Source organism: Oncorhynchus nerka, linkage group LG18, assembly GCF_034236695.1.
Source record: "Oncorhynchus nerka isolate Pitt River linkage group LG18, Oner_Uvic_2.0, whole genome shotgun sequence".
Taxonomy (NCBI): Eukaryota; Metazoa; Chordata; class Actinopteri; order Salmoniformes; family Salmonidae; genus Oncorhynchus; species Oncorhynchus nerka.
The window spans coordinates 38,118,419-38,133,775 of record NC_088413.1 but is presented as its reverse complement, the minus strand read 5'-3'; the positions used below and the strand labels follow the sequence as shown (position 1 = coordinate 38,133,775).

General features: G+C 42.9%; 1 protein-coding gene across 2 annotated transcripts in view; it reads left to right on the top strand.

Moving 5' to 3' along the window:
• Nucleotides 1–15,357, top strand: part of LOC115145809 (long-chain-fatty-acid--CoA ligase 1-like) — a 56,401-nt gene that overhangs the window by 29,677 nt on the left and 11,367 nt on the right. For both annotated transcript variants that reach the window (XM_029687353.2, XM_029687354.2), the window contains exons 3-13: nucleotides 1,214–1,328; nucleotides 7,931–7,995; nucleotides 8,287–8,388; nucleotides 8,875–8,974; nucleotides 9,675–9,850; nucleotides 10,084–10,116; nucleotides 10,300–10,351; nucleotides 11,348–11,421; nucleotides 12,613–12,690; nucleotides 13,488–13,622; nucleotides 14,160–14,294. In XM_029687353.2, the coding sequence (XP_029543213.1) occupies nucleotides 1,214–1,328; nucleotides 7,931–7,995; nucleotides 8,287–8,388; nucleotides 8,875–8,974; nucleotides 9,675–9,850; nucleotides 10,084–10,116; nucleotides 10,300–10,351; nucleotides 11,348–11,421; nucleotides 12,613–12,690; nucleotides 13,488–13,622; nucleotides 14,160–14,294 (1,065 nt within the window). The remainder of the gene's footprint in view (nucleotides 1–1,213; nucleotides 1,329–7,930; nucleotides 7,996–8,286; nucleotides 8,389–8,874; nucleotides 8,975–9,674; nucleotides 9,851–10,083; nucleotides 10,117–10,299; nucleotides 10,352–11,347; nucleotides 11,422–12,612; nucleotides 12,691–13,487; nucleotides 13,623–14,159; nucleotides 14,295–15,357) is intronic.

The window sequence follows — 15,357 nt, the reverse complement described above, 5'->3', positions numbered from 1 at the left end:
ATTCAATGAGTAACATCAAAGAATCATAGCGTTCACCTGGTCAGTCTGTCATAGTTAGAGCAGGTGTTCTTAATGTTTTGTAGGCTCCATTCATGCAGTTTATATTCATGCTACACTCACAGATCACAACTGCTGCTACCAGGCTCTTATTATACTGCTCAATTTATATACTTGCCCCATCCTTCTCCAATACACATGTAAACATTGGACTATACAATTTGCCTTCCTGTATTATACTTTATGCCATTTACTTTCTGTTCATATTATATTTTTATTGTTGCATGTCTAAGGAACCTTCAAGTAAGCATTTTGTTTGATGTATAACATGTTTTCCATACATATGACTAATAAAACGTGAACCCATGCTATTTGGAGAATGCTAACATGGGTCCTTCCGCACCCATTGTTTTGCACTAAACCATTCTGCAGCCAAGTAAATAACCTGAAATCTGTGCTGATTCTCTTGCTCCATAGGATACTTTTTAGGTATCCATAAGAAAGGTCATGTGCGCGTGTGACTGAACTGCCATTATAAATATGGCACATAACCAAGTGTGTGTGTCAAGTCAGCCTGAATTGTGGCTGAAATAGGATCTGGGGAGTGCCTTTTGGATGTTCGGCATTTCAGCAAGCTACCTAAGTGATTCCTGAGTGTAGCTGCTATGCCACTTGCAATATTTTAACACAAGGGTTACATAGAGAGCATGACAAACATTAGTTACTCTCTATTTTAGCTAAGACTTGTGACATGTTAATGGTTGGTTTGAGTGCAGGAAGTTAAGTGTGGTAAAAACAGTTATTGCCTTTGTTCAGACTAACTGATTCTTTCAGTTCTTTTTTTTACCATGGTCCTTGGGATACACAGTGAGCAAGCATTTTTTTCCTGCCCAGCAGTAACACTTTAATTTCAATGGATCGAGGCCTTGATTAATTGAATCAGGTGTGTTCATACTGTGTTGGAACAAAAGCTGGCACACCCTGTGGGCCCTAAGACCAAGATTGATTAAAACTGCTCTGAGTGATGGGCAATAAATCTCCCCCCCTGCAAGGACCGGTGTGGATGCATGCCTTTGTTCCAGCCAAGCAGTTACTATTCTACTAATCACCTAATCATAACCATAAAAAAAATCATAACGATTTTTTTTTTCATTTTTTTTTTCATTTCAAAACATTCTTAACCTAACTTCTTAACGATGCCTCGCTCTCCTCACAGGGTGATGGTTACGTCAGGCGTTCCATTCTGAATAAAAACGACGAGCACATGACTCACTACTACAGTGACGCACGGACCATGTACGAGGTATTCCTCCGAGGCATGCGGGTGTCCAGTGAGTACTCAACCACAAACAATGTTTTTGGGGGTATATATATTTTTAAACATTTTTATTTAGTTGAGTTATAGACACAAAGGACAGGCATGCAGAAACGGACAAAAAAAAGTAAGCAACTGTATTAGTAAATCAATATTTTGATAGTTCATTTGAATAATATACAGTTGAGAGAGGGAGATGTACAGTTGAAGTCAGAAGTTTACATACACCTTAGTCAAATACATTTAAAGTTTTTTCACAATTCCTGACATTTAATCCTAGTAAAAATTCCCTGTCTTAGGTCAGTTAGTATCACCATGTTATTTTAAGAATGTGAAATGTCAGAATAATAGTAGAGAATTATAGATTTCAGATTTTATTTATTTCATCACATTCCCAGTGGGTCAGAAGTTTACACACTCAATTAGGTTTTGGTAGCATTGCTTTTAAATTGTTTAACTTGGGTCAATGTTTCAGGTAGCATTCCACGAGCTTCCTATAATAATTTGGGTGAATTTTGGCCCATTCCTCCTGACAGAGCTGGTGTAATTGAGTCAGGTTTGTAGGCCTCCAAGCTCGCACATGCTTTTTCAGTTCCGACCAAATTTTCAATAGGATGGAGGTCAGGGCTTTGTGAGGGCCACTCCCAATACCTTGACTTTGTTGTCCTTAAGCCATTTTGCCACAACTTTGGAAGTATGCTTGGGGTCATTGTCCATTTGGAAGACCCATTTGCGACCAAGCTTTAACTTCCTGACTGATGTCTTGAGATGTTGCTTCAAATATATCCACATAATTGTCCGTCCTCATCCCGCCATCTCGTTTGAAGTGCACCGGTCCCTCGCGCACAAAGCACCCCCACAACCTGATGCTGCCACCCCTGTGCTTCACGGTTGGGATGGTGTTCTTCAGCTTGCAAGCATCCCCCTTTTTACTCCAAACCATAACGATGGTCATTATGGTCAAACAGTTCTATTTTTGTTTCATCAGACTAGAGGACGTTTCTCAAAGAAGTACGATCTTTGTCCCCATGTACAGTCGCAAACCATAGTCTGGATTTTTTTATGGCGGTTTTGGAGCAGTGGCTTCCTCCTTGCTGAGCGGCCTTTCAGGTTATGTCGATATAGGACTCGTTTTACTGTGGATATAGATACTTTTGTACCGGTTTCCTCCAGCATCTTCCCAAGGTCCTTCGCTGCTGTTCTGGGATTGATTTGCACTTTTTGCACCAAATACGTTCATCTCTAGGAGAAAAATTACTTGTGTCATGCACAAAGTTGATGTCCTAACAGACTATAGTTTAACAGGAAATTTGTAGAGTGGTTGAAAAACAAGTTTTTAATGACTCCACCCTCAGTGTATGAGAACTTCTGACTTAAACTGTATGTGCAGTACGCTGATGCAAATAGTCTGTATATGTGTATATATATATTGCAAAATCGAGGGAACCACAACACAATGATTTGATGATAATGTGCCTAATTCAATTGAAATTACCACATACTATTTGATATCTTTCACATACTTTTAGCCTTTGCTTTTGTCTGTCTGGAGTTCCAGATGGAAGGATTTGCACATGTGCAATGGGACCAATTTGCACCAGGCAAGCTCAATCAAGCACAGACAAAGTATTTGAAATAATTTCAAATAAGTATTTTAACCCCGGTCTAGCTGTAACTGACTTGTGGTTTATCATCAAATCAATGTGTATTGGTCGCGTACACAGATTTGCACATTATCGCAGGTGCAGCAAAATGCTTATGTTTTGAGGGGTAACACTGGAGTAATATTTAGCAATACACACATCTACAAATTCAAAAACTTTTATATTAAGTTGTGAGAACAGGGCTCCGGGCAGCCGAGCGGAAATGGAGGAAAACTCGCCTCCCTGCGGACCTGGCATCCTTTCACTCCCTCCTCTCTACATTTTCCTCTTCTGTCGCTGCTGCTAAAGCCACTTTCTACCACTCTAAATTCCAAGCATCTGCCTCTAACCCTAGGAAGCTCTTTGCCACCTTCTCCTCCCTCCTGAATTCCCCCCCCTCCTCCCTCTCTGCAGATGACTTCGTCAACCATTTTGAAAAGAAGGTCGACGACATCCGATCCTCGTTTGCTAAGTCAAACGACACCGCTGGTTCTGCTCACACTGCCCTACCCTGTGCTCTGACCTCTTTCTCCCCTCTCTCTCCAGATGAAATCTCACGTCTTGTGACGGCCGGCCGCCCAACAACCTGCCCGCTTGACCCTATCCCCTCTCTTCTCCAGACCATTTCCGGAGACCTTCTCCCTTACCTCACCTCGCTCATCAACTCATCCCTGACCGCTGGCTACGTCCCTTCTGTCTTCAAGAGAGCGAGAGTTGCACCCCTTCTGAAAACCTACACTCGATCCCTCCGATGTCAACTACAGACCAGTATCCCTTCTTTCTTTTCTCTCCAAAACCCTTGAACGTGCCGTCCTTGGCCAGCTCTCCCGCTATCTCTCTCAGAATGACCTTCTTGATCCAAATCAGTCAGGCTTCAAGACTAGTCATTCAACTGAGACTGCTCTTCTCTGTATCACGGAGGCGCTCCGCACTGCTAAAGCTAACTCTCTCTCCTCTGCTCTCATCCTTCTAGACCACATATGTCAGAGTCAAGGCCCGCGGGCCACATCCGGCCCGCAAGAAGGTTTTTTACGGCCCCTGGGATGATCTTGATTTATTATTAGAACCGGCCCGCAGCAAGCCGGCAGCCCGCAGATCTTTTACACGCACCAATACTACATTTCCCACAATGCAAAGGTGACGCACCGAGCAGTAGGCTGCTTCATTTCAATATTTATTGGCACAGCAGTCGTCAGCATCACAGTAAAATTAACTTTCAGATACCCATCAAAAATGGCAAAACGGAAGGTGGATACTGAGAACCGGGGGTTTCAAACAAGGTGGGAGTCGGAGTATATGTTCACGAAGGTAGCTGGAAAACCTGTGTGTCTTCTGTGTGGAGAAAGTGTGGCGGTACTGAAAGAGTATAATCTGAGACGACATTATGAAACGAAACACGCGGACAAAAACAAGAATATGGACATGGAACAAAGGCTACAAAAGGCAGAGGAATTAAAACGAGGCCTCAAATCTCGACAGGCTCTGTTCAAAAAAGCCAAATCACAAGGCCAGGCTGCTGTCAAGGCCAGTTTTATTTTGGCAGAAGAGATCGCTAAATCAGCCCGGCCATTTACGGAGGGGATTTCATCAAAAACTGCATGATTAAAGTTTGTGACGAAGTTTGCCCAGAAAAAGGCAACTCTTTTTAAATGTGAGTCTGAGCAGAAACACCATTGCCGAGAGAGTAGACCAGTTGTCCATCAATCTAAAAGAGCAGCTTGTGAAAAGGGAAAAGATTTTATTGCATATTCCTTGGCTGTGGATGAGAGCACCGACATTTCTGACATTGCCCAGTTGTCAATTTTCATCCGCGGAGTGGACTCCAACCTAAGCGTGACAGAGGAGTTTTTGGCTTTACGTCCTATGCATGGCACAACTACGGGGCATGATTTGTATGAAGAGGTGTCAAGATGTGTAAATGAGATGGAGCTGCCTTGGGAAAAACTCGTGGGTTTGACAACCGACGGAGCACCTGCGATGTGTGGACACAGGAGCGGACTGGTGGCGAAGATACGGGAAAAGATGCAAGAGGAAAACGCGACAGGTGAGCTGACAGCTTATCATTGTATCATACACCAGGAAGCGTTGTGCGGTAAAGCCTTGAAAATGGAGCATGTAATGAGCATCATCACGCGCACAGTTAACTTTATCAGAGCCAAAGGTTTGAATCACCGCCAGTTCAAGGCATTTCTGACGGAGTTAGAAACGGAGCATGGTGATTTGCCTTATCACACAGAGGTGCGATGGCTAAGCCAGGGAAAGGTGCTTCAAAGATGTTTCGAGCTTCGTGAGGAGATTTGTCTGTTCTTGGACAGCAAAGGGAAAGACACAACACAACTCCGAGACGAAATGTTTCTGTGTGAAATGGCTTTTCTGTGTGACATTACGAGTCATCTGAATGCAATAAACTTGCAGCTGCAGGGTCGGGATCGTGTCATCTCTGATATGTACAGTACAGTGAAGGCATTTAAAACCAAACTGACTCTGTGGGAGACGCAGATGCGGAAAGAAAATTTGAGCCACTTTCCCAGCTGCCAGACCATGAAAGAGAAGCTCTCTACCAGTGCGTTCCCGAGCACACAGTTGGCTGATAAAATAGGTATGCTTGCCGCTGACTTTCGACGCCGATTTGCTGACTTTGAAGCACAAAAAGCAGGTTGGAACTGCTCGGTAACCCATTTGCTGTTGACGTGGAAAGCTCACCACCAAACCTCCAAATGGAGTTGATTGACCTCCAATGCAATGATGCACTGAGGGCAAAATATGCGGCAGTGGGTGCTGCGGAGTTCGCCCGTTTCCTCCCGGCACAATGCCCCAGCTGCGCATCCAGGCTGCTCAAACGTTGTCTATGTTTGGCAGCACATACCTGTGTGAACAACTGTTTTCTTTGATGAACCTGAACAAAACATCACACAGAAGTCGACTTACTGCTGAACACCTCCACTCAATTCTGAGGATTTCTTCAGCTCAGAGCCTTACCCCGAACATTGATGAACTTGTGGAAAAGATGGGACACCACCAAGTATCACCCTCAACCTCAAACAAGTGAACATTACTGTGCAATCACATATTTAGAGTTTTTACTCAGTTCAAGTTTAAAAGTTAAAATTTAATATTTGTTTTCACTGCATGTTACTTCTCCTTAAACAAAGTGTTGTTTTTGATTAATAGATTTTTGCACTTTATTTTTTTGTATTTCAATCCAATTATATTTTAAAAATATTTCAGTTGAGTGGATGATAGAAAATTGCTATTATTGTTTTTTCTTTGAAGTAAATTTAGCCCACTTTTGCTAAAATAGAAAATATAGTCTACTGATGGTGCCTTGAATACCGGTTTCTTTCATTTAATGTTCATGTTATGGGGATATTTATATAAAGGAAATTTGTCTTTTGTGTCTGTTGAAAATTAAAGATTACTGACAGAGCCATAAGAAAATATTGCTTTATTTATCTGATCATATTGTAATATATTTGTTAGGTTTTCAGTAGGTTCAATTAGGTTCACTAGACTATATGCGTCATTTAAAAATTTTTCAATGAACATTCGAACAGTCCGGCCCTCGTCTTGTAGCTGATTTTTTTATTTGGCCCTCCGTCCATTTGACTTTGACACCCCTGTTCTAGACCTATCGGCTGCCTTCGATACTGTGAACCATCAGATCCTCCTCTCCACCCTCTCCGAGTTGGGCATCTCCGGCGCGGCCCACGCTTGGATTGCGTCCTACCTGACAGGTCGCTCCTACCAGGTGGCGTGGCGAGAATCCGTCTCTTCACCACGTGCTCTCACCACTGGTGTCCCCCAGGGCTCTGTTCTAGGCCCTCTCCTATTCTCGCTATACACCAAGTCACTTGGCTCTGTCATAACCTCACATGGTCTCTCCTATCATTGCTATGCAGACGACGACACAATTAATCTTCTCCTTTCCCCCTTCTGATGACCAGGTGGCGAATCGCATGTCTGGCAGACATATCAGTGTGGATGACGGATCACCACCTCAAGCTGAACCTCGGCAAGACGGAGCTGCTCTTCCTCCCGGGGAAGGACTGCCCGTTCCATGATCTCGCCATCACGGTTGACAACTCCACTGTGTCCTCCTCCCAGAGCGCTAAGAACCTTGGCGTGATCGTGGACAACACCCTGTCGTTCTCAACTAACATCAAGGCGGTGGCCCGTTCCTGTAGGTTCATGCTCTACAACATCCGCAGAGTACGACCCTGCCTCACACAGGAAGCGGCGCAGGTCCTAATCCAGGCACTTGTCATCTCCCGTCTGGATTACTGCAACTCGCTGTTGGCTGGGCTCCCTGCCTGTGCCATTAAACCCCTACAACTTATCCAGAACGCCGCAGCCCGTCTGGTGTTCAACCTTCCCAAGTTCTCTCACGTCACCCCGCTCCTCCGCTCTCTCCACTGGCTTCCAGTTGAAGCTCGCATCCGCTACAAGACCATGGTGCTTGCCTACGGAGCTGTGAGGGGAACGGCACCTCAGTACCTCCAGGCTCTGATCAGGCCCTACACCCAAACAAGGGCACTGCGTTCATCCACCTCTGGCCTGCTCGCCTCCCTACCACTGAGGAAGTACAGTTCCCGTGCAGCCCAGTCAAAACTGTTCGCTGCTCTGGCCCCCCAATGGTGGAACAAACTCCCTCACGACGCCAGGACAGCGGAGTCAATCACCACCTTCCGGAGACACCTGAAACCCCACCTCTTTAAGGAATACCTAGGATAGGATAAAGTAATCCTTCTCACTCACCCCCCCCCTTAAAAGATTTAGATGCACTATTGTAAAGTGGCTGCTCCACTGGATGTCATAAGGTGAATGCACCAATTTGTAAGTCGCTCTGGATAAGAGCGTCTGCTAAATGACTTAAATGTAAATGAGAAGAATATTGTTTAAGGACCATGGTTTTCCGTTAGTAAGCATGTAGAGAACCGCAGAGTTTATCACCAGGGCACTGTCTTTTACTTTCCAGTTGATAGGCCCTGTCTAGGATCAAGAAAACCCAACCAGCCTTACAAGTGGCTGTCATACCGAGAGGTGAGCTATACTACCAATTTTTGGTTTCGATGGAAAAGGTAGTTCCAGTTGGTTTCTTTGAGCAATGGACTTTAGACATTTTACAGCTTATTTTGTTAATTTGTTCGTTCTTCCGTCAGTCAGTTTTTAGCAATTAACTAAATTGGATATATTCGCCATTAACAAATGAGCGATGTGCCAATTTTTATATTTTTTTTGCCTTTTTGAAATTCATATCAGTGAATTCCCTCAAACCGGTATGGTTGTTCAAATGGAAAAAAGCTGAGCATCTTTGCTATTTGTTTTGTGAAGGTGGCAGACAAAGCAGAGTGCATTGGCTCAGCTCTTCTCCACAGAGGGCACTCCCAGACTGGAGACAAGCATATCGGCATCTTTTCCCAGAACAGGCCAGAGGTAAGAGGAATGAGTAGCAACAATTCTTCTTTCTCGCCCTCTTTCTAACACTCTCTTGCGCACACATCCCCTTTTACATTCACTGGCTGCATCTGAATACCTGTACTTGTGTATACTAAAATAAAGTTTATGTAATATTTCAAAAATGTACTAAGCTTTTTGACTAGGATCTAGTATGAATTTCCTCCACTCTATTGAGGAAGAGAATTTCCAGGATGTCAATTTTGGGCTTATCTGAATTTGCTCCACACTTGAGAAAGCGCATGGTCTTTTCAGACCCAAGTGTGTTTGACAACAGCTTCTAGTCTAAGGTGACACCTCAGTATATAAATATGTTGATATTTGTTGCTTACAGGATACATATTTACTAAACCGTCGATGATAAATAGTATGGATAATAATGTATATACTTTTAGCAAGAATGATTTCGGACCCGGTGTGAAAATTTGACCCCCATACTGATGTTATCCTTGTCCTCTTCTACAGTGGACCATTTCAGAGCTGGCCTGTTACACATACTCCCTGGTGTGTGTACCACTGTATGACACGCTAGGCCTCGAGGCCATTGAATACATCATCGACCAAGGTATGTCACAGGGCAACCACAAACGCCATTTGGACCTAGGTCACACTAGTGCGGCCTGATATCCAGAATCGACCCCTAGACTTTTCCATAGAAATAGAATTGCTAGAACAGGAAAAGCCCCTTAGATTATGGCAATTTTACTCATGGGTACCACACACTGAAGATTCTATATTACGGCAGTTATTTTGAGCTGAATGGGTTGGAGAGATGCAAGTACTATGGTAGAAGTTCCAATTCAGAAAGCAAGGTGCGGCTATTACCATAGACCGTACACCTATTGAATCCTTCCAGATCTACACCATGTGCTAAGGGGCTTACATTCCACACTGGCAAACGTATGTCTTAGCTTCCTCACCAGCTGTAGAATGAACTAGTATCAAGCAGCAGACACGGCGGCCCTCAAAAATTTGTTCATGATATAGAAGTTATCATTTGAACATAAGTTTATAAAGCACTGAACTCTCACATTAACACTGAAAACGTAAAATAAATGTAATCTGCATTAACTGTCATTTAGATGACAAGTCACGGTTCTCACTGTTGTAGGCATTCTACAAAAACATTACATTTATGTGTAACTAAGTACATTTCTCAGGACAAAAGACAGGACTATACCTCACACCATTACGGCCGTCACAGAGCATTCAAAAATAAGTTGACCATAAAAGACAAATAACCCAGTGCCATCCCATATTTTCAGCTGCCATCTCTACGGTGATCTGTGACTTGGTGGACAAAGTGCGGCTCATCCTGGACTGCGTGAGCGGCAAGGAGCACACATTGAAGACAATCGTGATCATGGAGGCCTTCGACAAGGAGCTTGTGGTCCGCGGACAGCAGAGCGGCATCGAGATCCTTAGCCTGAAGGATGTGGAGGTAAGCTCTAAAATGTCATGAACTTCTATGTTTACGGTAGACTCGTTTTAGCAAAGGCTCTTATCCAGAAGCTCATAGATCAAAATGAGCACTCCGCTCGAACACGCTGGCTTTCTCAATGTTCTCTAGTTTTATTTGATTATGCTTATCCCAGCGAGCTAATGTTTCAATGCGGGGGAAATGAAACTGAATTATGTGTCGTGATTTCTTTATGGTTTCTTTGTCACCCTCAGGCTGTTGGCAAAGCCCACCACCACCAGCCATTAGTAAGTAGGACTGCACAAAGTCATATTGAGATTAATTCAAACAGTGGTGATTTTGATGAATCCCAAAGAAACAAGTAATAGGTTATTATTCTGTCTTTACGTTATTTGTTTGAGTATCTGATATGTCTGTACTGTTAAAGTAACATGCTACTAGATCTTAAATCTCTTTGTGGTCTGCTATAGCCCCCAACACCAGATGACCTGGCACTCATCTGCTTCACTAGTGGAACCACAGGTGTGTGTGGTGTGCATTAATTCTGCTTTCATGCCATTACTCTGTATTTCACAATGTAGATATCCCACATTAAAACAAATGTATTTTATAAGGCCCCTATGTTTTTACACTGCTGCTACTCGCTGTTTATTATCTATGCATAGTCACTGTATATAGCCTCATTATTGTGTTTGTTTTATTTATTTTTATTTTTTATTTCTTTAGTTTATTTAGTAAATATTTTCTTAATTCTGTTTATTGAACTGCATTGTTGGTTTAAGGGCTTGTAAAGTAAGCATTTCACAGTAAGGTCTAAACCTGTTGTATTTGGCGCATGTGACAAATAAAGTAATTGCTTTGAGATACCTGTCCTGAAACCCCATAGAGTAAGCAATGCAGAGGTAGAAGCACAGTGGCCAGAAACTCCTTGGAAGGCAGGAACAGGAAGAAACTTAGAGGAACAAGGCTTCGAGGGGTGGCCTGTCCTCTTCTGGCTGTACCGGGTAGAGATTTAACAGTACCATTTAAGGCCAGATTGAAAAAAATCAGTCTGTTCATAGAGGACCAGCAGGGTCAGAAAATAACCATAATGGCTATAGATGGTTCAAACACTTCAAGACGCTAAGGTCAGACTTTTCATAGTCAGGGATTTCAAAGTAGGGAGAGTAGACATTGTAAAAGTATGAACAGTCTTACTGGAAAGCAACACAGTAGAAAAAATAGGCCAGTACACTGACGTGTCGTGTAATACATTTTAATACGAATAGTATGATAGTCAAGTGTGAAGTAACACACTGTGTATATGCAAGCATGATCAGGATGTGTGTTACACTTGGACCCTCGTGACAAGAATGATCCAGTTGATGAAAAACGGTACTAATCCATTGTGTGTTACCATGAATGGAGATTCCCACACGTTAATTACTGACTCTTTTATTGGTAATATTGCGTACTGGAAATATGATGCACCTAACATCAAGATTTAATAAACTGTCACTTGTTTTCTTTTACTCCCAGGAAACCCAAAGGGTGGAATGCTTACACATGGCAATGTTATCGCCAATTGTGCTGCTTTCATCAAGATAACAGAGGTAAACTAACCACCCTTTTGATTAATTTGTTCCCTGAATGGCGTATCACAGGAAATGTAAGCATTGTGAATATAAAAAAATATAGGCATCATATGACACGTGATTTGCATGACGACATATTTGAAATTTGGCCACTGCATATTCTCACAGAAGGCAGATTGAATACTGTTTGTTCTTGTGAAAAGCCTTGTTTGGGGCATTGGGATACTAGTTTAACAACCGAGAGACTCCCAAAGTTCTCCAAACCGACGCTCCTTAGTCTGCAATCTTCTTAGTTAGAGAACTAACACGAGAATGCTGATTCGTATAAAAACAACAAATCAAGTTTTGTGCTCGAGTATTGTCTATGGCTGCCCAATTCTGATATTTTGCCAACATGGTCTTTTGACCAATCAGATCACGTATTTCGCCCAATTATTATTGGGAAATATCAAAATTGGGCTGCCTGTGTAAATGCAGCCTATGTGTTTTGGTGTAGATGGCAACCTCTGATTTGTGACGCTAACACATCATCAAAGTGTTTTTCTTATAACTGTAAGTAGAATTTATTCAACAATGGAAAACTATTTCTTATTTGCAACAACAAACCTGGCTTAAAAACAGCTATTTTTTTTATCTTAACATTTGCCTCTGCCTTAGATGGGCAAGTAAAACAGAATGGGGACTTGTTATGGGCGGCTGGTACCCTGGTGCTTAGAGCATTGGGTAATCGAAAGGTTGCTAGATCGAATCCCCAAGCTCACAAGGTAAAAATGTTGTTCTGCCCCTGAACAGTGCAGCACTGTTCCCAGGCTATCATTGTAAATAAGAATTTGTTCTTAACTGACTTGCCTAGTTAAATCAAGGTAAAAAAAAAAAGATTATGCTTAGTGTCACGATATGTACTGTTGTATTCCACACTGTATAAAGCTGCTATTTTCCAAGCCTTGCTGCCGCCCTGCTAAATACCCTTTAAAATCAAGCCAGTTATTTGTTTTCTTGCTTTTGTTCCTCAATCTTTGTTGACTTTCCTGTCTGTCCTATCTGTTCCCTCTTCCTTTTTTCCATTCCATGTATTTTTCTGCCCAGTGTCTACTCCGAGCATACTCGAGCACATCCTTAGTGCTGGGCTTATCTCCTTCAAACCATTGGCCCACATGTTTGAGAAGGTTTTTGAGGTAATGCAATGCCGTGTGTGTGTGTCTTCCGCAGGTGCACTGCATGCTGAACCTCCACGACATTCACATGTCCTACCTACCTCTAGCACACATGTTTGAGAGGGTGGTGGAGGTATGTACTGAAACTGATAGAATGAGGAGAGGCAGGAACCCCTCGTTTCATTTCACCCTTGTTAATACTAAGTTGTTTTTTTTTCGACAGGGGGGACAAAAAAAAAATTGCCCCATGCTACAGTGTTATATCGGTCTGCTAATACAGGACTAGTGAAGGCCCAGTGCGCAAACTTTGTATGAAAGAAAATACATGCAAAATTATTTTTTTAGGGTGTGCTTTAGGATATATACATATTGTGTATTTGACCTTAAAGTGGCAATCAGCAGTATAAACAATAACAAAGCAGTCTCCCCACCCCTGGTTCTGTAAAAAGCTGAGGGATGGGGCTGTAGAAATTGAGTCGTTCTCAACTTCATAGATTGCTATGGATGTAACGATTGATCATCCGTGATATCAACATTATACTTTTAGCCTTGTTTTGTGGCTATATTGTACATTTTCTTTGTTTACAGAGTAAAACAAGCTTATATTTTGGGTTCTGATGGGGTCTGATAGTTGGACTAAGCTCATCAGGCATAAGTTATATTCTTCTTGTGTGTACCATTTCTTTAAATTTAAAAGTCCAAAAATGGATGTAGCAATTGTAAATTGCCCCTGTTTAATACATAATGTCATACTTGGGCTAAGCTTGATTTAGTTTTCCCGGTACTATGGAACCAATGGAATAGTCACAAGTGTGAACTCTAAGCAAAATCACCTGAAATATATTGAACATATTTGACACCTGTACTTGGCAGTTAACGGACACTCTTCCTTTTCGTCTGCCTACCCCTCACACCACCTCCGTTCTCCAGGGAGTGATCCTGATTCACGGTGCCCGGATTGGCTACTTTCAGGGGGACATCCGGCTCCTGATGGACGACCTGAAAACCCTGCAGCCCACAGTCTTCCCTGTCGTCCCCCGCTTGCTCAACCGCATGTTTGACAAGGTCAGATATACTGTAGACCCTGAGGGATGTTTTCAACAATAATATGACCATATCACTTAGTACCGGTAGCTGGATTTATTTGAATTGGACATGCACAAAAGATGAATACAAACATTTCTTAGAACAGTTGTATATGTTTATCGAAACCTTATTTAAAGAATGGGTGGGTGTGGGCAAAGCTTTGTAAATCAAGATGCTTCAAAAACAATTTAAAAGGTGTGTTGGACTGAATTCAACTACAGATTTCAAATCGCTCAGTGGCCTAGATTGATATAGGGTTGAATACTTTCTTCTTTGGAGAAGGGGCGGTATGTAGCCTAGAGGTCAGACAGGCGGACCAGTAGCCGGACAGTCGCTGGTTCAAATCCTGGGCTGGGCAATAAAAGAGCAAACTGAACTGTCAACCAACGAGCTGCTGCTTTACAGATTGTAGCTACCCATCCACTCCAGTCTTGCCCTTGACGGAGGCGCAGGGTAAGAGACAAATATCCTTTGCAAGATGGACAAATAAGATATTTGTCTGTCTCTCCTTCATAGATCTTCGGACAGGCCAACACGCCACTGAAGAGGTGGCTGCTGGATTTTGCCTCCAGGAGGAAGCTTGCGGAGATGATGAATGGTGTGGTCAGGAAGGACAGCTTGTGGGACAAGCTCATCTTCCAAAAAGTCCAGGTACCCATGGATAGGAACCAGATCGTGCTAGAAAGGACAGTGTTGACTTTAATGTTGCGACTTACATGAATTAAGTTTCGGGTTCTGGGTGAGGGTTGAGGTTAGGGTGTTTTTTAATTTAGTTAGGATTGTGGGTATTGTAAAGACTAGGGTTAATGGTAAAACAATCGGTGGTAAGAAAGTGCCACACATTAGCATTTGGCAAATTTGTATGAAGTATTATAGTCCAACCCTTAACTTATTGATGGGGGGGGGGGTGCACATGCAAAATTACAAGTGGTCTGCGGTTGTGAGTCCTGTTGTACGTACTCCCAAATTCTCTAAAACAACATTGGATGCGGCTTATGGCAGAGAAATTGACATTAAATTCTCTGGCAACAGCTCTGGTGGACATTCCTGCAGTCAGCATGCCAATTGCACACACCCTCAAAACTGCATATTTTAGTGGCCTTTTGGCCTCAGCACAAGGTGCACATGTGTAATGATTATGCTGTTTAATCCGATTCTTGATATGCCACACCTGTCAGGTGGATGGATTATCTTGGCGAAGGAGAAATGCTCACTAACAGGGATGTAAACACATTTTTGAAAAACTTGAGAGCGAAGCTTTTTGTGTGTATGGAACATTTCTGGGGCGACGACAAGGTCGAATCATGACGTCTGTGTTCTTCAGGTTGGAGCTCTAGAAAGATGCCAGAGTTCCCGACTTGAGTTCCCGACTTGAGTTCCCGACTTGAGTTCCCGACTTGAGTTCCCGACTTGAGTTCCCGACTTGAGTTCCCGACTTGAGTTCCCGACTTGAGTTCCCGACTTGAGTTCCCGACTTGAGTTCCCGACTTGAGTTCCCGACTTGAGTTCCCGACTTGAGTTCCCGACTTGAGTTCCCGACTTGAGTTCCCGACTTGAGTTCCCGACTTGAGTTCCCGACTTGAGTTCCCGTTCGAAACGTATTTTCCAAGTCGGAGCCTTTTTTTTTTTTTTTTTTTCTAGAGTTCCCAGTTGTCTTGAACTCACTGAAGTCTGAGATTGTGCGCCAGAAGTCCTGCTGGATTGACAGCATGGC